General features: G+C 40.2%; 1 protein-coding gene across 2 annotated transcripts in view; it reads left to right on the top strand.

Moving 5' to 3' along the window:
- The first annotated feature begins 1,308 nt into the window (after positions 1 to 1,308).
- Positions 1,309 to 23,919, top strand: part of BCKDHB (branched chain keto acid dehydrogenase E1 subunit beta) — a 106,466-nt gene continuing 83,855 nt past the window's right edge. The window contains exons 1-3 of one of the 2 annotated variants that reach the window (XM_072333517.1): positions 1,309 to 1,575; positions 3,919 to 3,996; positions 6,521 to 6,589. In XM_072333517.1, coding sequence (XP_072189618.1) covers positions 1,410 to 1,575; positions 3,919 to 3,996; positions 6,521 to 6,589 — 313 coding nt within the window. In that variant the 5' untranslated portion in view covers positions 1,309 to 1,409. The remainder of the gene's footprint in view (positions 1,576 to 3,918; positions 3,997 to 6,520; positions 6,590 to 23,919) is intronic. The other variant, XM_072333516.1, reaches the window with a different exon arrangement.

Genomic DNA, 23,919 nt, shown 5'->3' on the forward strand with positions numbered 1-23,919 from the left:
ATTATTTTGGTGACTGATAGCAGCTCCTGCTCTAATCAGCAATGCAAGGTCAGTTTGTGACAAGGTGAACTGAATCTCAAACATTTATTTAAGCCCGTGGGCCACGTTGCATTGTACGCAGCTATCTCCAGTACAGTACTTGCTGGTGGCAGACAGGAATACAGAGGAAAACTACAGGGAAATCATGTGAACCAAAGGAGACTGCTTCAGACCACATGACTGTTTTTTAATGCCAACTTTTGTCTGCTGACAAAAGGCAATTCATGGGCTGTGGATTTTCCTTTCTATCACATGTTGTAACACTCTCTTACTTTTAGACGTGGATGACACGTGGTTTACTATTTTTATTTCAATCAAAATGAACGCTATCAATCTGAATGAAACAAGAAATTAGTCCTAACGACAGCAAGAAAACACAGAACTAAGCTTAAGACATCCATAGAGGACAAAATGCTTCATAAAGGCAGCATATTTAAACAGACAAGGGAATTGTGCTTGGGAATGACAAGGGAGAAGAGGGAAGCTTTCCCTATGCAGGTACCTCTAGATTAAGCCACAGTAGCACGTAGAGCTAAATATGCTCTGTGTTTTCAAGACCATTTGAACTGATTGAACTAAACGAGTGGGATTCTCCTCTCACAATTATGAAACACTACAACCTTTTATAAGGAAAAAATAAAAAGATGAATAATGTCTCTGCAGGTAGCCCCTGTTGTTTCTAGTATTGCTTCACCTCACATTAGGAAACACTCGTGTCATTTAAAAATGGAATTGCCGATTATAATTAGGGTAGGAGGAAGAGAGAAAACAGCAAAGAAAACAAGAGGAGAGCGGCGTTGCCAGGACATAGCATTAGGGTGACAGAATTCCTCTTGCACCATCTGCAGAGTTACAGTGTAAACAAAGCAATACATACTGGGAAATGTAGGAAGCTACAAGCTATGTCCAAAACTGGGATATTTGGTAGCAGTATAACAGACCTGGGGCCATACGCTCTTGGCAGAGTCCAGTACTTGCGATTAGTTCTCAGATTCATGTCGGTCTTAAGTAACCTCACGGACATTAAGTAGCACGGACACACCGCCCACCTCACAACGCCACCACAGACTCAACCCCGCGTGACGTGCCACCCCTGGCCCCGCCCCCCAAATTGCCCCCGCCCCTCCCATTGGCCCCTCCCCCAAATTGGCCCCGCCCCTCCCACCATGGCCCCGCCCCCCAGGCCCCTCCTTCCCGCGTGCCTCCGCCTATAAACACTTCACCCTCTCCTCGCTCCCCTCTCACCTTCCCCACCCACCGCGGAGCTCCCACTGATTGGCCCGCCCACCGCCCTCGCTGGCCAATGAGAGCTCCCGGTCGGGACCCCGCCTCTTTAGAACGCGCGGCGGCCGTGGCGCCCCCCGAGAGGGATGGTGATGGCGGCGGCGGCGGGGCTGGCGTGGGTGCTGCGCCGGTCTGGGGGCAGGACGCGATGCTGCGGAGCGCTCCGGAGCCGCTCGGCTCCCCTGCCGGCCGCGCCCCGTCGGGCCGCTGCACACTTCGCTTTCGAGCCGGACCCGGCACCCAGCACCTACGGTGAGAGCGGGGCCGGGGTCCTCCCTGCGGGCAGGGCTCTGCTGTCGGGCCCGCCACCGCCGTTTCTCTGCAGTTCCCGGGTGGGGCCGCCGGAACCCCGCGTGGCTCAGCCTTGGCCCGGCCGCGTGGCTGAGGTCACTGGGTTTGTTCAGCCCAGAGCAGAGGAGCTGAGCGGAGGCCTCATGGCGGCTGCAGCTCCTCACATGGAGCGGAGGGCAGCGCTGAGCTCTGCTTCGTGTGACAGCGACGGGGCCCGAGGGAACGGCATGAGGTTGGGCAGCTGGGAGTTGGGGATGGGGTCTGCACCAGAGGTTGGTGGGCATGGAACGGGCTGCCCAGAGCAGTGGGCACAGCCCCGACCTGCCGCAGTTCAAGGAGTAGCTGTGCACCGCTATCAGGCATCGGGTTTGAATTCTGGGTGGTGCTGTGTGGAGCTGGGAGTTGGACTCGATGGTTCCTGAGGGGATCTTCCAACACAGGATGTTCTATGAGGTGTTCCGACTTTGTAGTGAAGTCTGAGACAGCTCTCAGCCGTTCCCATGTGCTTTGAGGAGGCACAGGCGTGCAAGATGTCCCGGAGCGCAATGTTTGCGTGCTGCCGGCCTCTGCTGGAGGTCCCAGTGAAGAAACCCTTGTGTGTGTGTGTGTGGAGGGGGGCAGTCAGCGCTAATGCTAAGATGCAAGCTAGTTCCCTGACTTAAAACAAGCAAAAGCAACCCTTGGGATTCTGTGAGAAATAAGGAAGGAAAATAAATGACAGTACTAGTCTGGTCTTGACGTTAATCCTAACTTTATAGCTCACACCTGAAGGGCACAATTACTTTCTCCTTTCTTCTCTCCTGCAAAGGCTGATGCAGAAGCTGTTAGAAGCAGGACCAGCGGGTTGGAACAGTCAGTGCTGGCTATTTGACATTTGCTGGAGGAATAGGTATTTCCTTATAGCAAATACTGCCCTGCTGAAAGGATAACCTTGTGTGGCTGACTGGGAAAAGAAGAAATAGCTGCTGTTCCCCAGCTTTCACTTTGCAAATGTTGATCGCTTATAGCTTTAATACAATTTGAATGGTTCCCACAATGGTTTCTCACAGCTTTTTCTTAAAGGCTTGTGTAAGCTGTGACAGGAAAAGCCACTGAGCATGAAAAAGTATAGGAACACAGCTCCCTAGCTCTGCTATGACTTGAACCATAATCTTCACACAAACACAAAAAAGCTAATTACCAAGGGATAATTAGCTGAGTGATTGTTGACAGGTACTGTAAATAGAAGTTAGTTCTTTCTGGTATTTTTAGTCCTGTTTTCACATGTGGCTGCCATTTTTGTTTTATTTTCTGCCACTTATTTCCTTGCAGTGGGGTAAAGGACCTGTATTAGGCCTTAATACTTAAATCTCTTTTAAAGTACAGCTGTTCCATATCTAACTTCCCACTTTTTTTGTTGTTTAATGCTTCTTACACTTTCTAATCTTACTGTGTCCAGTTTTGGGCCTCTCACTGCAAGAAAGACATTGAGGCCCTGGAACGTGTTCAGAGGAGGGTAACAAAGCTGGTGAGGGATCTGGAGCACAGGCTGTATGAGGAGAGGCTGAAGGAGCTGGGAGTGGGACCAAAGGCAATGGTTTCAAACTACGGCAGGGGAGATTCGGGCTGGACATTAGGAAGTATTACTTCTCAGAAAGGGTGGTCAGGCACTGGAATGGACTGCCCAGGAAGGTGGTGGAGTCACCGACCCTGGGGGTGTTCAAGGAAAGACTGGATGTTGTGTTGAGGGACATGGTTTAGTGGGAACTATTAGTAATAGGTGAACGGTTGGACTGGATGATCTTTTAGGTCTTTTCCAACCTTGGTGATTCTATGATTCTAATTGCAGGCCAAGAGGTGTAGGAAACTTCTGATGGCAGCAGGTCTCTGTGAATAGTAAAGGCTAGAGGTTAAAAAGTAATAATTGAAACACAGTAAAGGAAATTTGCTGAGATCTGGTAAACCTCAGCAGAAGGTATCAGGGCAATAAGGCTGTACTGCGGGTTCCTTTTCCTTTGAGAAATTGAATTCATCTTTCTTCCTAGCATTTGAATAAGCTTTACATGTCTACATTTGCAACTATGGCTGTACTTTTTTCAAAGTGGCTGAGTAGGGTTATAGTCCTTGGGATTGCCAAGTACACTGTACTTGGTTCCATGTATCCTGTAAATTTAAGTTTGCTCAATAAATGAGTCTTTGAGGCATTCCTAATGGGGATTGTATTTATGGCTATTGACTCAGCTTTTAGTTATGTTTTGCACCAGCGTTTTCTATTATATTGTGTATTTTGAACTGAATTAAATAATAATAATCCCTTTTCCACAGGACAAACTCAGAAGATGAATCTCTTCCAGTCCATAACGAGTGCCTTGGATAATGCTTTAGCCAAAGATCCAACTGCAGGTATGCTCTACTTGTTAGCAAGTTTTGCTTTTCATCAATTGCATTTTGTATTGCGAATTTGTGCACAATAGTGAATGCTTTTCTCATTGCCTTTAAATATTGTGATATGTTATTTCTATGTTTTGATAATAAGCAAAGCTTAAAGATGTGCTAGGATTTAAAGCATATAAGTGGAATATTAACAGATTGTTAATGGATTATGCATTCTAAGCTGTAGTTGTCTTCTCTTATCAGCTTGTTGTATTTTGATTGGAAGTTGGGGCAGGAATATGTTTGCTAATGCATTTCTGCTATTTTAGGGCAGTCTAAGTCTCAGCAGAAAATAAAGGAGGGTTTTTTTTTTGTCTTTGCTTTTTGAGTATGGAGAGTTGAGTGAACTGGAAGTGGTACTTCTGAAAGACTGCGTATTCCCTGCTCTGTCCATTTTCCTTTCTCTCTATTGCTTCTCTATTACTTCTTTTCAGCTTTACTGATTTTGGTAGGCCATATAAGAATTCTCCAGTCTTTAGCAGTCTGGGTAACTGATAGCTTTGAAGAAACAGTTCAATACAGTTCAGTTAAAAATGAATTATCCTAAACTTCATATCGAACAAGATGATTTACTTGATTCATGGATATAACAGTAGATCTATTGCTTCTGTCATCAACAAAGGTGTGATAAAGGGCAGATATTTAAAATGTTATTTTTCAATGGCAGGAACACAGATGGAAAAGCTGTATGATCCTGTTGTCATTAGTAGCTCTTTTTTGGCACTGTTTAAACCACTGCTTAGTTTGAAGTCTAATTGTGTATTCTGTCAGGATAAATTTTATGTTCTGTATCCAGTAGTGCACTTGTATACATTCCCTCTCAATCTAAAGCTGTGTTATAATCAACTTTATTAAGCTTGACTCGGGCAATTGTAAGGTAAATAGGTTCCAAAAACAGGTTTTATCAATATTTCTGCAGTATCAATAATATAAAAGTAAGTAGGATGTAATTCTATGAGGAACTTAAACAGGTATACGACCTTCAGCCTTTTATTCGCTCTAATGTTCTAGTTTTGCTCCTCAGCTTGTAGGGCTGTATCTGTGTAAAACCCTTCACCAGACAGTACCAGGATTCTGCAATCCAGATTTGTGTGTTGTCAGTATCTCTCTACTTAGTGATTTAATTAATGATTCTTGCAGTAGAAAGTGTATCCTTCATGTGTTTTCAGTTGTATAGGAATTGAGCAACTGTTGTGTAAGTAGTGGGGGAACTCATACTTGGGTAGATAAGAACTAGAATCCAGACAGGAATGCATTTCAGTGGATGAGGAGAGTGAGTAGGTTCGTGGAAGCTTGCTGACAGCATTGACAAATAGGGCTGTTCTTAATACCAGATGATTCCAAAGTGTGTAGTCATATGGTAGTAGGAAAACACTACAAAGCTTTTGATAAAAATGATTTGGAGCAATGTTTTGAACATCTATTTCTGTCATAAAGCACAATGGACCTGGGCCTATTGATTGATGCCCCACTGAACATGAGCCACCAGTGTGCCCAGGTGGCCAAGAAGGCCAAGTGCATCCTGGCTCACACCAGAAACAGTGTTGCCAGCAGGAATAGGGAAGTGATTGTCCCCCTGTACTCAGTACTGGTGAGGCTGCACCTCAAGTACTGTGTCCAGTTTTGGGCCTCTCACTGCAAGAAAGACATTGAGGCTCTGGAATGTGTTCGAAGAATGACAGGAAAGCTGGTGAGGAGTTTGGAGCACAGGTCTTAGGAGGAGTGGCTGAAGGAGCTGAGATTGTTCAGCCTGGAGAAGAGCAGGCTTAGGGGAGACCTTATTGCTCTCCATCACTACCTGAAGGGAGGTTGTCGTGAGCAGGGGTTGGCCTCTTCTCTCGTGTAACTGGTGGTAGGTCTAGAAGGAATTATTCTGGGGGGAAAAACTTTTATTGTCCAGGTGCTGTATGAGTATAGTAGTGTTGAATACTAATAGTTGTCCTGGCTATTAGATTGCCATCTTTTCAGTGTAGGATTTCCTTTGAAGAAGCTCTTGAGGGATCTGGTGGGCATGTTTACAGGAGGCTTTAAATTTCGCATTAGATTATTATTTTGTAGAACACTTCAATTTGATGCTTTTCAAAATCACTGAATTTACTGGAATCTGTGGACGAAAAATATGAATGTTTGAGTTGAAGCATAATATACAACTTCAGTAACTCTTTCATAATTGTTTATTGGAATTGTTTTTATTTGTTTAGATCTCTTGATGTTATAGAATACTTCAGAAAAATAAGTGGCCTAATGAAGCCGTAGCTGAATCAGTTAGATTAATAGTGTTTCAAGGCATAGATTTGTTACTTCACTGATTATTTGTTAGCCTTGCTTCTTTTATAGTTAGACTGTGTAAAAGAAGCACTTGGAGATCTAGAGAAATCTTGAACTAGAATGAAGTGCTAAGTGCTTAACAGAAAAACTGTTGAAACGTTCATGGGAAAATTAGATGCACTGGGATTGCATTAACCTTCCTTCGCTATTCTTTTTCTTTTTTTAGTGATATTTGGTGAAGATGTGGCCTTTGGTGGAGTATTCAGGTGTACAGTTGGCTTGCGAGATAAGTATGGTAAGCTACTGTTTACATCTGGTGTTACCTTTGTATTAACATTTGTTTTTCCTACCCCGTGTGGTTTTGTGGGAGAAGAGAAGAATATGTGGGAGAGAAATCTTATAGCTGGATTACTTTATTATTCTATTTTTCTTTATAAATAGGAGTTTTGATGTGCTATCTGTTACGTAAGCTTTCAAAGTTACTGAATTTGTTGATGTTTCAATTGTCTTCTGCTTCTTCAAATAACTTTATCAATATAACTTCAAATTTTTAACTGTACTTCGACCAAGTGTTCATCATTTGAGCCCCATTTTATTTGTCATCAAATTAGAGCCACTTATCAATTACTCGTGATGCTTTTCGGTCTTATTTGCCACGAACTGGAAAGGACTTACCTTGAAGTAGGTTTGAATATTTTGTTAAACATAATATTTTCTAACTTGCTCTGGAAATATGGAAAAAAAACACAGCATAGCAATTTTATAGCTATGCTTGTTCTTCACCTAGAATGCAATTGGTTTTCTTGTTTAGGAGACTTGTGTGAAGGCATTCAGATGGTGTTACTGTCTAGATGGGGAAAAATGTATATGCAAAAATATAAGAGAAATGTGACATACTTAATTATGTCAGGCAGTTGAGGTGTGTTCAGTGGAAGAAAAATGTAGTTATTTAGGATCTTTTAATTTAAAAGACTATCTTAATTTTTTTAAATTGTTTTTATTTTTTAAATGAATTTAAAATAAGGAGCTTTATAGAAGAGAATAATTAAATTGGGAGAAACCTTCAAAGGTGATGTAGGCCATCTGAATTTTATTGAAAGCTCCCACAAGCTTTTAATTTCTTGCATTATCCGTGGTTTAAGTTAGTCTTTACATTATGTTCGTTTAAGAAGACACTTAATTCTGCTTTCTGTGCTGTGGTGTTCTATATCTTCACATCAGTGGAGATAAAGGCGTAGATTTCGTTACAACAAATAGTCTGAAAGAAAATAAGTGCCATATTTGTGTTGTTTTTGGATAGTACTTGAATGTTTTTGGATATACTCAGTGATATCTTGTAGGCAAGTTTGGAGGAATTCTCGACATCACTGTTTTTAACTTTGATGTGATTTCCTTAGGTAGCTTTTTGCCCCAAGAAGTGCTGTGGGATGCTAGAAAAAAAGAATAATCTTTTAATCTATGGCATTCAAGACGGTACATAGTGGTTTCCCCTCTTGGGAACTGGTTACGGCTACAGTAATGTGGTGGCTTTTAATATGGGAGTTGTGTTCCCCACTGGGCTATCCAGCAGTTGAAGCAGAATGTTACAGGCTTTTCAGGGCACAAAAATGACTGTAACTACTTGCAGTGGATTACATCTGTTTAACTGATTTATGTGGTGAAGATGAGTTACTGCTGACTTGGACATTACAAGAAAACAGTGTGCTGGAAAAGGGAGAGAAGGAAGGCTGTGCTTTTAAGACAATTTAGAAAGATAAGTTTGTTTTGTCTTAATTCTCTTCTTTAGTGATTATCATAGAATTGTAGAATGGCTTGGGTTGGAAGGGAACTCAAGGATCGTGATGCTCCAACTCCTCCCGCCACAGGCAGGGTCACCAACCTCCATATTTAGTACTAGACCAGGCTGCCCAGGGCCCCATCCAACCTGGCCTTGAACACCTCCAGTGATAGGGCATCCACAGCCTCTCTGGGCAGCCTGTTCCAACACCTCACCACTCCCATAGTAAAGAACTTCCCCTGATATCCAGCCTGAATCTTCCCTCCTTGGTTATGCAGCTGTTTTCTCACTCTGCTGCTTATATATTAATATGTATCTACATAAATTCTGATTGAAACTTTTAGTGATAGTCATTGCAGTTGCACGTTGGGATTGAGTTTGTTCTGTAAGTCTGGTGGAACATGTCCTCTGTTCATCAGAATTCATGTGAAAATGAAGTCTCTGAGACAGCAGTTAGCTGCTGTAGAAACGAGCAGCACAAGAATTCATTTGAGAAGTAAGCAAGAGGAGCAGGTAGTTTCATTATCGACCTTGTTTTGTAGTGAGCATCTCCACTTTAAAATGAAAAAAAGTAAACTTTTTACCATTAGGATGTTGCTTTGAGGATAATTTGTTGGTCTCTTCTGAGGTAAGAAAGCCTTGCAGTACTGGAGTGATGGGTAGATATTTTTTCATTCTTGTGGTAGCATTTTAACACTACACATTCAGATATCCTGGTGCTGTTCAAAGACTGTGACAGCTCCTGCCCCTGGGTGCAGGGCTGCTGTAGAGGTGGATGCTGCTGAGGGGCTGCAAGGAATATCTATAAGTAATTTGGTTGCTGTGATGAGCAATAGTCTTAATATACTGGCAACTTAGCTGGAATTGAATTTATTTTCAGAATTGTTTTGACTGAAAAGTATGTTAGTTGGAAGAGGGAAATTCGAAAAGCTTTTCTGATGTGTTTGTGCCTTAAAAGAAATGTAATCTCTTATTCTCTTATGCTTATATTATAGAAGGATCTTAAGTTCCTTTCCTGTCTTACAAATTCTAAGATGTCGCTGAAAAGTGAACTGAAGGTGTCGGTAGCGATTGAGATAAAAAGTGGTATTAGAAAAGACATGGTAGGAAAAGCAAATGTGTTTTTATAATTATGCCACTGGTGAGGTACCTGTAAGTACGTGGTAACAATGTCTGATCTACAGATTTGGTGAGGAAGAAATATGAACTTAGGAGTTGTCCACAAAATGATAATTCAGCTTTGTAAGGCAGGTAAGATGACACAAGTAACTTTTGGTTTCTTTGCTAGCAATGAAATCCTATAGAAAACATGTAATGACTTCATGACAAACTGAAGGTGTTACAGTGCTTAGGAGAACTAGGAAAACCCAAAAACACTAAAATTGAAGGAATCCAAAATTTCAACAAGGGTGTACCTGTCTGTCAGTGTTGTCTTAGAAAGAAGTTCCAGATGCAGCACTTGTTTTATGCAGAGGCTAAATATAGTCAATTTTAAATAAGGAGGGATTCTAGACAGAGCTGATGATGCAACCAGCCTCATTGATCTTGCTTGTACAATAATGCTACAAACTTATTGGACTTTCTTTCCAAGCTTCTCTCCTGCAATTGCCATTAGCATAGTAATAGGGAATGCAAGTAGCACATTATGCTGATATAAAATTTGATGAAATTGCTTCTTTTTTCCCCTTTCTGGAACTGGAGGTTTCCCCAATTTTGTCGCTAATAAAAATCACTAGGTGGCAGTCTATGCCTACGAGTAATTATTTTGCTACATATTTTCCTCCTTTTAAAGTGTATTAAAGAGGTTGAGATCTGATGATCTAATACTACAGCAGTGAGAGCTCAGTGTGTTAATATTCAGCAGTAACTCTATGCTGATGGTGGTTGCTATCTGTATTGTTACTCAGGTCTCTCTGGACAGGTAGTGAGTAGAAAAAAATACTTCTAGACAAAATCATCATCAAATCTAAGACTTTATTTTTGATGGAAAAGCTGCTTAAGCTCCGTGTTTTTATTTAAACACAGCTAGAGATGTATACCAGTAAGCAGAAGCCCAGCTAAAAGAAAATAAATCATAGTTGTTGATTAGGTGAGTATCTTTTGAAATTGTTTAATTGAGGAATTGTATGTAAGCGTGTCAATATGTAGAAGTTTCTTTTCAATGACAGCTGTACCTAGGATATCATGTTTCTTCCTATGCATCTTCTGTTGACATCTGAAGTAGTGATGTCAAAGCTGGATTCAGCCTTAGCAAATCATCATTCTTCCATGGATATTAGTAAGTTCTGCATTAACTGAATGTTTAGAAGTCACTTGCTGTATAATCCTCCTTCCTGAAAACATGTAGATTCTTGATTATCATTACTTTATTTTTGTAGCCTAGGTAATCTGTGTAAACTTTTTTTTTTTAAAGAGATATGTATTATTTTACACTTTAGAGAAAGTGATACCTGGCTGAAATATCTGTCCACATTTGTCTTCAGGCCTATGGATGTATTTAAAAGGATCTTGGAGTGTAGATAGTTGTGGCTGGTTTCTCCACTTGGTGTGCGAAATAAAACTGTAGCATGGAATGATTAGTATTAACTCTTTTACAGAATCACAGAATCATTGAATGGCCCCGGTTGGAACAGACCTCAAGGATCATGAAACTCCAACTCCTCCACTATTGGCAGGGCTGCCAACCTCCACATGTAATACTAGACCAGGCTGCCCAGGGCCCCATCCAACCTGGCCTTGCACACCTCCAGGGACAGGGCACCCACAGTCCCTCTGGGCAGCCTGTGCAAGCACCTCACCGGTCTCATAGGAAAGAACTTCTTGACATCTTTTCCCTCATTCATTTGACGTTACAAAGATACAAAACAGATCAGAGGCAGGAATCAGATGGCAGCAGTTAAAGAAAGGAGGAGGTGGGAAACAGACTTAGGTAAAACCGGAGAAAGTGGTCAGATGTAAAGACTGAGAAACAAGAATGTCAGAAATTAGTCAGAGACTAGGTATGTAGAGTAGAGGGAGGTAGAATAAACAGAGAGAAATAGAGAATAGGGACAGGCTGCTCATAAGAATATTAAAACAGTCTAAATGGGTCACTCCTAAGGAAGGTCCACCTAGGCACTGTGGCCAAAAACGAATATGTTGAGAAGCTCATATAAGGAAGTGAAGTATGTATATATGATTTTGTGAATGTTTTACCATCTTCCAAACGCTTATGTCTTGAGGACTTCCTGGTCTGGAAGTGCCTCTGTGTAGTGATGGGCCATTCTGGTCTGTGCTGAAAGGAGTGTCTGATCTATGCTTACTGCTGTGTCAGGAATCTATTAATGTAGGATCAGGCCTTCTCAGAGCTCTGAGAAATCAGCGAAAGTAAGGTTGACTTGTCATCTCTTTCTTTAAAACAGTGCTCTGGGGAGACAGAAATTCTTTGGTTTACATGCAGTGAGTTTTGCATATCCTGGACTGAGTTTTCTGTGGATAGTAGAGACCAAATACACATACACTTCTTGAAATGAAAGAATTGGAATGCAGTATCCAAAATACCAACTTTTTTTTTTTTTTAAAGTTCATTATCACAGAAATTAATTTACACCACTAGTAAATATGTATACATATGTTTCCAAGACCACACCAGTTCCTAAGTCTGATCACTTGCATGCAGATGCCTTTCACAAGGATGCACTCATCTGTAAGCATGTATCTGGATACAGTATTTTGGTGAAGTTATGATTTATGCAACTATTGGAAGGTTAAAATTCTTTATGGGGAGATATGGTGACATGCTACGATTCCAGCCCTCTGAAAAGGAGTCTGGGAGCTCTGGCTGATGGGAAGCTGCATCTGAGCCAGCAGTGTGTCCTAGCAGCCAGAGGAGCCAACTGTACCCTGGGATGCACCAGGCCCAGGGTACCACACCAGGGTGAGAGGTGGGTGGGGAAAAAAGATTGTGAATAAAAAACAGAATCTGTTCAATCTATCCAGGATACAGAATATTTTCTTGCAAGCTGGAAAATCACTGAAGAAATAGCACTTGTATAGAACCCCATGGGCGCAGGGGGAATTGAATTAAAGATTTTTTCCCTGTGGAAAATTTTAATCACATCAAAAAGCAAGTGATTTAACTGCATATGAAACCACAGAGCAAGAAAATAACATCCTTATGTGAGGATGACCTAGCCACATCATTCGCAATCAGCTGGATGCTTTAAAAATGATTTTATTTATCACTTCCATATTTGTTTTGCTCTACTTTCTGCCTGCCTTACAGATTTGGATCTCTGAAGGACAGGGTATGTTTTGGGACAGATAACTGCCAAGGCTGTTCTTAACCTTCAGATATGGAAATTCTGTGGCTTCCCTACGCACACTGTCCCAGCACAGGATTATGCTTTCAAAGCTTTTTCTTATTGATCAATCTTTTCTGGACTCTGCTTGCTGCAGCTGAAGATTATGGGCCATCCAAAGCTGAGTACATTACTCTACTTGGATCTTACTGAGTAAAACATGATTGCTTACAGCTTTCTGCTGATATATCTCATCATAATGCTAGCTTGTCATGCAGCACTGATGTTTATTTCCAATGTCTGATCCGCTGTAATCCCTGAATGTTATTTTGCAGATTCTGTGTCTAAGGTGTAAGCTCGTGTTTGAGTTTTTCACAGTGAGAACGCTTCATTCTCAGTAAATGACTAGTTTGTATATAGTCCAGCAAAATAATTCAGGAGGTTTTGTTTATCTAGGCAGGAGGTGCCTGCATTTCTAAAACTGAGGTAGTCAACTTTGGAGAAAAGCGATTACTTAAACACAATGTATTTTGTGTGTTTGTGAAGCCAGGCTGTGTAAGTGAAATGCTTATGGGGGAAAATGTACATAATGAGATATAGATGTCCCCAAGTTGTTACTGTATTTGCTGAAGTTCTTGGCTAAGGTTTGGATACGCTTAAAATAAATAAATAAATACATGCTGAGCATCCTGACAGCTTTTAGTATTGTGAAATAGTAGAAGAACTTTTCAAAGTTGGGCAAATAGAGATAGATAAAGACCTTTTGGTTCATTTTAAAAATCTATACATTTTCCTCTAGAATTTATAAAATACTTTAAAATGTTTATATTGTGGAAATGTTTTTGTTATTTTCTTTTTTCAGGCAAATTAGTTATTGAGGAGACTTCACAGTATTTTACTGCCAAGGGAGTAGAGATCCGTCAGTGGAAGTTCTGTGTCTGCACTTGTGGTGCCAAGCATTTCACTACAAGGTCACCAAGTAGCGGAATATAGTTTGGATAGGCTGTCTGGGCCTTTTAGTGCCTTCCAGAAGCCCACTATTTGGGAATTAGCAGGTGTGAGGTGTTCCTCTTTCTTCTGAGTCTTTTTAATTGATAATCATGGGGTCTTTTGTCTGCTGTATGAAACATAGCAATAAGCTGAGGAGAAAAATTCATCCTAAAGTAGCATGAGAAATGAGTAGTTAGGGGTTTGTTTTATAAGCACTGCTTCAGAAGCAGCGTGAAAGCTTATTGGAGAAGCACCCTGTTACCCCTTTTATGGATACGCTTGTCCTTATGCACATAGTGCATGGGGTTGAATGAAGTAGTTCAATATTGATTTGTCAGACTTAAGATGGAGTGGAAATTGCGTTGCGTTGAAAGTGGTTTATGTATTGTGATGGGATAAAATCTAAGAAGCCTGGAGTTTGGTTATTCTTGTATCTTTGTGGACAGACTTTGCAGATCATTCTGCAGGTTCTTTTTTATTTTAATTTTAATTTTTTTTATTTTTTTTGCATGGTTCTTCCAGAGCAGTCTGGCAGGATTATGATTTTTTTTGTTCTGATTTATATAAATGCCTTTGAATAGGAACATCTGGAGAACGTGTTCCTTGTTCATTACACAATCGTACATTTTGTTCATTTTCATCTTAAATAGCCAATTCTTTTCTTAAGATTTACAGCTAGAAAAAAGAAAAGTTATTTGAGAATTTGATAATGGCATAGTATGTACTTCTACATTCTGTATCAATTGGATATTGACATTAAAAAAAAAAGTCAATGTCTGTGTTTTTCCTTTGTTTTTAGTGTGCCTGTTTTGAAAGCAATGAATGTTTTGTTTGGGACGTACTGGTTTTAATTGTTTCTTCTTATAGACTGTTAATCTGTTTGAGGAGAAATAAAGGATTTACTTTGTAATAAGGAACTTAGGATTGTAGGATGACAGAATCCTTAGAGTTGGAAGGGACCTTTAAAGATCATGTAGTCCAACTCCCCTGCAATGAACAGGGACATCCATAGGGCTTCCCAGGGCCTGATCTAGCCTGACCTTGAGTATCTTCAGGAATGGGGCATCCACCATGTCTCTGGGCAGCCTGTTCCAGTGCCTCACCACCCTTATCATAAAACAAACAAACAAACAAAAAAACTTACCTAATATCCAGTCTAAATTTCTCCTCTTTTAGTTTGAAACCATTTCTCCTTGTCCTAGGGCTGTGCAATCCCTTGGGTCATTTCTGTGGCCCTCCTCTGGAGACACTCTAACAGGTCCATGTCTCTCCTGTATTGGGTTTTACATCTGGACTCTACTCTGGGTGAGGCTTTGCCAGTGCAAAGAAGAGTCCAGAAACCTTAGAGATTCTGTCCAAAGCTTTTGAAAGCTGCTGCAGCACATTTTAAAGGTATTTAAAGAGACGTTTCTGGGCATAAAGTATTTGCTGCTGAACTCCATCAAATTGGAATTTTCCATTTGAGAAAATACTTACACTGAAACATTTAAGAAATAATATTGTAGTAATAAAGTGTCAGCAAGGATGAAATGTCACATATTAAGAAGATGGAATTTATGAACATAGCTAATATCTACAGTCTGTATCAATACAGAGTCTGCCTGTATAATTTGTGTGCTTTGTTTTAGATGTCACTCCTCAAACCTTTACTATTCCTTAAGTGGAAATAAAACACTCTCAATTGCCTTGATTAGCCATGTGATCAGCCTGCTCTCTGTTTCATTTGTATTCATTGCATGGGACTAATTTAGCATGTCTGCTACTTTTTCTGCCTCTGAAGTTGGTGATGAGAATGTGATAATTATCACCACTGCAATTTAAGATGATGTTGCAGACTTTATTACAGGAGTACAACATTGAGTTTTCATGGGAATCATTTGTTAGGAGGGTCAAACTGCTGAAGTCATAGAATCACCAAGACTGGAAAAGACCTTCAAGATCATACAGTCCAAGTACCTACCACCAATACTTCCCCATTAAACCTGGTCCCTTAGTACAACATCTGAATGTTTCTTGAACGCCTTCAGAGATAGACTCCAGCAGCTCCCTGAGAAGCCCATTCCAATACATGACCACCCTTTCAGAAAGGAATTTTTTCCTAACATCCAAGTTGAATCTCTTCTTGTGCAACTTGAGGCCATTCCCTCTAGTCCTATTGCTAGTTACATGGGAGAAGAGGCTGACCCCCACCTCCTAGATCCTTCTTTCAGGTGGTTGTAGAGGGCAGTAAAGTCTCCCCTGAGCCTCCTCTTCTCCAGACTCAGCTATTCCAGTTCCCCCAGCTGCTCTTTGTAAGACTTGTGTTCCAGACCTCTCACCAGCTTTGTTATCCTTCTGTAGACCTACTTCAGGGCCTTGGTATCTTTATAGTAGTGAGGGGCCAAAAACTGAACACAGTACTTGAGGTGAATAGGAGGACAGTTGCTTTCTTTCTCCTGCTGGCAACACTGTTCCTGATACAAGCCAGGATGCCACCATCCTTCTTGACTACCTGGGTTACCTGCTGTTTCATATTTAGCAGAGCATCAACCGGGACTCCCAGGTCCGTTTCCTCCACACAGTCTTCCAACCACTGTGCCTGTAGTTTTACCTTGGGTTGTTGTATGCAGGACTAGGCACCCAGTTTTGTTGAACTTCATCCTATTGGCCTCAGCCTAGAAATCCAGCCTGTCTGGATCGAGGGCCTTCCTATCCCCAGACAGACTGATGCTTTCTCCCCACTTGCTGTCATCTGCATACTTACTGAGAGTGGATTCAATGCCCTCATCCAGATCGTCAATAAAGATATTGAACAGAACAGGTCAAACATCTGAGCTGTTTTCCAACAGAAGCATTTTGAGGAGAAGGTTAATCTTAATTCAGTATTGTCTTCTGGTGACTAGAGTGACATATTAGCAATTACAGAAAGTCTCCTTTATGTTAATTTGTAGAAACATTGTATCTTTGTAATCCAGCAGGGATTTTTTGCTATTCTATGGAAGCACTGCATATAGATCAAAGTTTATTTTACTTATGCATGTATTTTGCATTATCTGTGATACATGTTTTTCATTACTGCAGATTCTTGGTTATTCAGTACTCTTTTTTTTTCTAGCGGTGTTAAATCCTTGCTGTTGTGTTGAGCGTAGTTGCTTCACAATGTAGGCTAGAGCCAGCTTGCTTTCAGACTGTCATAAAGTATTTCTACACTACTGATTCTAATGAGTGGGAGAGGCTGCCTCTGCTTCTTCCCCAGTTTGTCACTCAGATAGTCTACCCAGCCTCTCCTAACAGAGAGGCTATGATTTAGTACGTAGCTTTGGTAACTGTTGTGCATTTTCCTGCTGGATGTCTTGTAGTGCTGTGTAACATCGCACAGAGTCAGAAAATATGTGGAATTGATCAAAGTTGATATATTATCCCACATGTAAGTGTTTGGTGAATGCTGATTTTAGAGCTTGTTTTTGCAAACGGATGTTCTATCACCCGATATGGCTTTTCAAATCTCCATAGTCAGTTATGCTTTTCTGCAGGTGTGCTTCTTGTGCAGCAAAAGTTTTTGGTGGGTGGACAAGGGATGCGATGAGTCATTGCTGTAGGAACACATGAATGCTGTGGTGTGATTAGGCAGAGTGCTTTTTTCTTGAGTCTGGTATAATGTGGTCTATGAGCCAGATGATCAGAATGAATTCATCACTGAGTGGGCTACCTGCATAGTCATCAGCAGAAACAAATTCTGGTGAGTAAATCTGCAGCTTTGATGTGAACTGCTGATAAAATATTTTTCAAACAATTTGGAGCTGAATAAGTACTGTTTTATCAGCGTCATGAAATATCCCCATCAGCAGCACATAGCTCTGCTTGGGGCTGTTAATGAACCATAGAATAATAAGGGTTGAAAGGAAGATACCTTGAAGGTCACCTGCTCCAAACCAATTTTCACAGTAAGAGCCAGTTTACGTTGCTTATGGTCTTGTCCAGGAGAGTTTTGAATATGTCCAAGGAAGGCGGTTGTACAACTGCTCTGGGCAGCTTGTTTGAGCATTTGTCTAACATTAGAGTGAGTTGTTTTCCTTAAATAATTATTTTTCCATTATTCATCTGTTTCACATATCACCATGCTCCTGAAGAGAATATCTATGCAATTGCTTGTCTGCTTTTCTATTATGGAAGGATTAAATGACATAGAAATTTACTGGCTGTTTCAAGTTAATGCAAAAGCTTTGCATTAGCTTCTCCTGACCTCTCCTGTTCCCACTTGCCTGCTGAGAAAGGGGGAAGGTTAGGTAACATATTTTATCATTTATACTTTACTCTTTAGCTTTCGTGGGGATGCCAGTTTTTTGTAGATTATAGGAAATCCAGCATGGAGGAGAGAGCAAGAAACGTAAGTTTAATTTACGTTCTTTTGGTAGGTAGAGCTGTAAAATTCTTTGAGAATGATGATTAAATGGAAATCGAATAAATACTGTTTTCTCCTAAGGGAGTCTTAGGGGAGAGGTGGAAGTACAATTTAAGTATATGGAGCACTTAGGAATAAAACATACCGCCTTGAGCAAGGGAGCATCATGTTGAGAAGGCTTTCAGCTGTTGCTACTTCACATATTCAGGTCTGTTCATATGTATGAATGCCTCAGAAATAGTAATCAGGGAAGATTTAGCAGCTGAAGGGGTATTTTTCCTTCTTACAATTTCCTGTTTATCTGAACTACTCTTCTGAAGTGTTGGTTGTGTCAATGGAACAAAATAAATCTGGATAAACCTGTGAGGAATTCCTGTTCTTCACATCTACCTGTCAGGATAGGTATCCTTTCCTTTGGGCAACGCTTTGGTGATCAGTGCTTCACAAGTACAGATTTATTTATATATATTTTTCCTTATTGAATCTTTTCTGGGAATCCTGTGAAACGAGTGAAACCAAGCAGGAAGGCTTATCAGTTATTTGACTGTCGTAAAGCTTTCATATGGAAGATGTCAGAATCCTTTGTTGCAAAGTAGTGTTACAGCAGATTTCTGTGGCAACAGAAGAGGGAGCAGAAAATGTAGTTCAGTGCATGCAGATCTCCTTTCTGAACTGGGTTTCTGTCTCTTGCAATTTTCTTAAATGTCTTTTTTTTTGGACATAGTTATGTCTAGATACCATGTCATGACTTGTTGGTTTAAGAGAAGACCTGGAATACTGTCATGGGATTACCTGCTAATTAATCAAAATTCAAATGAATTTTACATCCATCCTGAATTGTAGGATATATATTTAGCTTTAGAATATATTTAGTTGTTGGACTCTTCTGTTTGACTTCTAATGGAGATTTTTAATGGAAGCTACTGAGATCACAGGGCAAATAAAAAGTTGCCTAATAGTGATTGCTAATAATTGCTAATAATTGCTGAGTGATTGCTAATAATTTTATTATTAAAACAACCCAGTATTAATGTTTGTTTTTTTTTTCACTCTTTAAGATACCTTTTAACAAGAGTGATGTAGAAATACCCAAAAGAAAAGTGTCCTTAAGAAACTGACCACTACAACACAAACCACTCAGATATTTGAACATACGCTCTTACAGAGTAAAAGGCTCCAGAGTTGGAGCCTTGGGTCATGTGTTAGTATATAGGAGATCTCATATTGTTTGAACAACTCATTTTTGGAGATAAATTAAAAGAGAAACATGTTTCACTCACTGCAGATATTGAAAGCTGAAATACTTTTTTCCTGACAGCTTGGAATAAATAAAGAAGCAGCAGGCCAAAACATTAATGCATAATAATCGACTACATATGCCTGTAAACATGTGTTCTGTTCGGTTGCTATGAAGCTTTTCCTTTTGGAGCAGGAAATGGTTGTAAGACTGAGTTAAAAGCGTTGCCCCTTAGGCAGAGGGGTCAGTGTCAGTGACAGTTTGAGCACTGGTGAGGTTCTTTTTGTTCAGAAAATGTCAGAGACCAATCTTGTTTTATTCAAATAAAAGCAGTTCACAGGGGGATGAAAGAACTGAATAAAAAAAAACAACTTTCAATCAGCTGCTACTTTTTTCTTCAGTTTTTAATCTTTTCAGATTTACTTGAATAGGCGATGCGTTTGTTTGCTTTCTTAACATGCATCTAACACTCTTTCTGAATTTCTGAGTGGAGACATAAGGAGAATAATCTGTTTTCCATATAGCCCCATGTGTCACTTGTTTAACTTATTGCTTGGAGAAGGGCATCTGCTTGTTCAGATGGCTGAAAGCAGGGGATGCTGAGAAAGCTAGGCAGGCTGAATGAAAGTGGGCATAAGTGGACTGTCTCCCCAGAGACCGATGCACGAAGGTTCAGATAAGGCAGAGGTGTCACTTCCTTCTACCTGTAGTGAAAATCTGAATTTGTACTTGATTGTTTTGAGCTGCTTGGCTGACGTGAAAGGCATGTTTTGGGAAATGTTTCTTCACTGATAGGGAAATGAGGTATGGAAAGATAAAGTATCTCTGGATTATTAGTCTTGAGTTAAAGTTCAGCTGAGTGAATGGTTTCCAAAGGCTGATATGAATAACTCCATCGAAACAGACTTCCTTTCCACTTTTTGAAAAATATGTAAACATACATGAGCTTTTAGTTTTAAGTGTTTAATGTTTGGTATTCCTTTTATTAATGGTTTTCAGATTGTGTAAATACAAATAAGAGGCTAAAAACATACCATAACGTTTCTAGTGTTCAGGAAATTTGCTTTATCTGATGACGTGTGTATCTTTTGTCCTGGAAGGCTAGCTTTTATGTAAAACAAAATTGTAATGAAACCATATCCAAGATGTGTTTTCCCATCTAATGAATGGAAAATGCATACTTTAGGCTTTGGTTGACTATAATTGTTATACATCTAAAATTAATTCCTAAGTTATGAATCTCATATAGTGAGAATTACCTGACTGTCTTTATCATTTTGAGCTGAAGTACCTCAGGATTACACCTTTACTTCTGAAAGTTCCAATTAGGTGCTTCAAACGGATTATGTTAGAACTGTCATGGTATATTTTATGTTTTCTTTCACTGATTCTCACATCATTTATTTTATCGTACCCATTGATAGCATCATGCTGCCTCTAATTTAATCCCGAAACTTTTAGCAGTCTTGTTAGTGGGTGTCTTTTATATTCTGAATACAGAAAATATCTAAAAATGATATTAAACAGCTATTTTTGAAGTTTTTATAAACTACTACTCAAAAACTAATTTCATAGGGTTTTTCAAGTCCATTTAATTTAATTTTACTTTTTTGAATGATGATATTACAATTATTTACAGAACCAGTGCACAAAAATATTTCAGTTATTCTGAAAAAACCTGTTCTTAACAGAATAAGATCAGGTAAGCTTAGTATTACTTGACTGTTTCTGGGCAATTCTCAGCAATTTGTTTGTTTTCTTATGTGACAGTATGCACTGCTGGCTTGCTTTACCTTTCTACCTATAGTACACCCATGAGATGATTTCCAGTGCTCTGCCTGAGAGGGAAGAATTATGACCAAATGGGACAGCACATCTAAGAGAAACAAATTAAAATACAAACCATGCCCTAACCTTCCATTATGCAGCTACTGGTTTTCAGGCCTCTATGAAGTGTGGTGCATTTAAAAATACATTTGCTTGTGTACGATCAGAATACCATGTAAGTGAATGAGGTCAAACACTTTGCACTGCCTGTAGACATCTATGAAACAAACACATGTAATATGATGTTAATGTGCTTTGAGACAAAATGATGTAGAAAGAAATAAAGAAAAGCTAACATTACGTGCATCATTGAAGAGAAGATCTTCCTCACAGGCCCAGGCAGTGGTGAAGCCTGGGACAGATGCACACATTTTCATGGGTGCCTTATGCTCCTTTTTCCTAGCTAAAAATTATTTTGGCTGAAGAAAGCTGTCTGTTGATTAGATTATACTGGCTATAGGCCCTGAAAAATAAAAATACAGGTGCTAAATGGAGATTTGGATTGCTCAGGCTGCTACCGGTGGTACTGACACCTGCGGAGGAGGCCTGTTGCACATTAGGAGTAAGAGGAAGGCTGTGGTGCCCCTAAGCAGAGGGAGTCCTGGGAGATGCATATAGCTGTCCTCTGGGGTCAAGGGCAGCAGCATGTGGTTGCTCTAGTTTAAAAATCATTCTGTGGCCTTATTATAGGGTTTCTTTTGTCTTTCCATGGCATTTCTTTCTTTCTCTGTCTTATGGATTAGTTTACTGATCTACTGACTCTGCATTCTCCTAAATAGCCCTTAGAGCCGAATTTCCTTTTTCTGCATGTGGGAAGGAGAGTGCTGATGTGACTTAAACAGTCTCCATTTGTCTGTTTCTAAGGGAAGACATAACCCCCTTTTGAAGCTTTTCAAACTGATTGTTCTTTTTGGTAAATTTCTTGGCAACAAAACCAGTGAATGATTGATATCTATCTGAAATTATTAATTGCAAGGACAAAAAAACCAAACAATGTTTTTATAAAGATCTTTTCCTTGTCTGGATTTACTCGTCTTTTTTTTTTGGGAACCTGTTGTGGTTAGAGCTATTTTTTACATAGTGATGGTGGTAGTACATGTAAAGGAAGAACAGGAATATGCAGGCTTGGTGTTACACTGAGGCACACTGGTGGTAAATGCCCAGCAACAGTGAATAACAGTGCTACAAAGTTACTGCCATTCTGACTTTCTGCATCAGTTCTGGTCTGAAGAACTTTTAAACATGGTATCTGTAAGGATTATTTTATTTATTTTGCAGGACATGTGAAACAAAGTACAGTTGACCCACATCTGGAAATTACTTGAGTCAGTTTGCTCATATGTAGCTAGTTGATCTTCCTACTTGTAAAATGTTCTGAGATCTGCAGGGTGATATGATTCAAGAGTTGATCAGGATAATATTCAATGAATATTTGGCATATTGACAACAAGGAACTTATTTCAAAAGCTATGCAATGATTTTGTTAATCTGGAATTCAGTCTTAATTGCTGATTTAGTTATGGTAACATTCTTGTGTCTCCCAGGAATGGCAATACTTCTAAGTCCTAAGAAATAAAAGCTTGAAGTTTCTTGGAAATCAATTTCTAAACAAAAAGTGGCTCAGTGCATTCATATCTTAAATGTACTGTAGGTCACAGGGATTTGGTACAAACACTCATTTCTAAGGAATGAGTAGAAGTCATGGAAATTCAGAAAACAATGCTTCCCTCCAAAAAAATGTTTTTTTTTGTTTAAAGGTGCTTGAAAATATTTCTCCTGTCTTGCCTGTGAATCTGTAATGTCTTGCAATTGTGCTAGGCATTCAGAATTGTGATGACTTATGTAGCCTCACTGACACCACTAACATTTTAGTATCCTTGGATGGCATTCTTTTTTACTTGCTTTAAATGAGTTGTGTCATAGAAATTTTCATGAGGAGGTGTGAAAGGAGGAGAGCAGAGGGAGGGAAAGCCAAAACCTGCTGCCTGATCTGTCGAAAACCAAACCAAAACAATTCTTAAAGTGTGAAACTCAAAACACTACCGGAAAATATTGCACGTTTATATTACAGAAGAAATTGTAATGCTGTTTCATCTCCCTCCCCTCGTTTTTATTGTCACGAACTGAACGATTTTGTAATTATTTATCAAAGTCTATTTGGAATATGAAATTACCATGGCACAGAAATGTCAGTTAAAATGAGCATTTTGCACTTGCATGGGAATGTTATAAAACAACAAAATATTTGGTTTCCAGTCTTTTGCCCGAAACACCAAGAAGAGATTTTTTTTTCTGACACCAAGCTGGGAGGGAGTGTTGGTCTGCCAGAGGTGAGAAAGACACTACAGAGGGACCTGGATAGACTGGACTGATGGACCAGGGTAAACTGTATGAGTTTCAATAGGGCCAAGTATTGGGTCCTGCATTTTGGTCACAACAACCCCAGGCAACCCCACAGACATGGGGAGAAGTGGCTAAAAAGCTGCTTGATGGAAAGGGACCTTGGTGTTCTGATGGACATTCAGCTGAATATGGGCCAGCAGTGTGGCCAAGAAGGCCAATGGCATCCTGGGTTGTATCAGGAATGGTGTGGTGAGCAGGACTAGGGAAGTCATCCCGCTGCTGGACTCTGCATTGGTGAGGCTTCACCTTGAGTACTGTGTTCAGTTTTGGGCACCTTAGTACAGAAAGGACATGGAGGAACTGGAGCAGGTCCAGGTAGTGGCAGTGAAGCTTGTGAAGAGCTTGGAGAATATGCCCTATGAGGAGGGACTGAGGGAACTGGGGCTATGTAGTCTGGGTAAGAGGAGGCTGAGGGGAGACCTTATTGCTCTCTCTTCCAGTATCTGAAAGATGCTTACAGTGAGAGCAGGGCTGGTCTCTTCTCACTGGTGACAGGTGACAGGACGAGGGGAAATGGTCTCAAGTTGCACCAAGGTAAGTTTAGGTTGGATGTCAGGAAAAATTTCTTTAGAGAAAGGTAGTTAAACACTGGAATAGGCTTCCCAGGGAGGTGGTTGAGTCACCATTCCTGGATGTGTTTGAAATTGTTTGGATGTGGTGATCAGGGACATGATTTAGCGGAGGGTTGTTAGAGTTACGGTAGTATGGTTAGATTGAGGTTGGAATTGAT

The sequence above is a fragment of the Excalfactoria chinensis genome, chromosome 3 (genome assembly GCF_039878825.1).
Source record: "Excalfactoria chinensis isolate bCotChi1 chromosome 3, bCotChi1.hap2, whole genome shotgun sequence".
NCBI lineage: Eukaryota > Metazoa > Chordata > Aves > Galliformes > Phasianidae > Excalfactoria > Excalfactoria chinensis.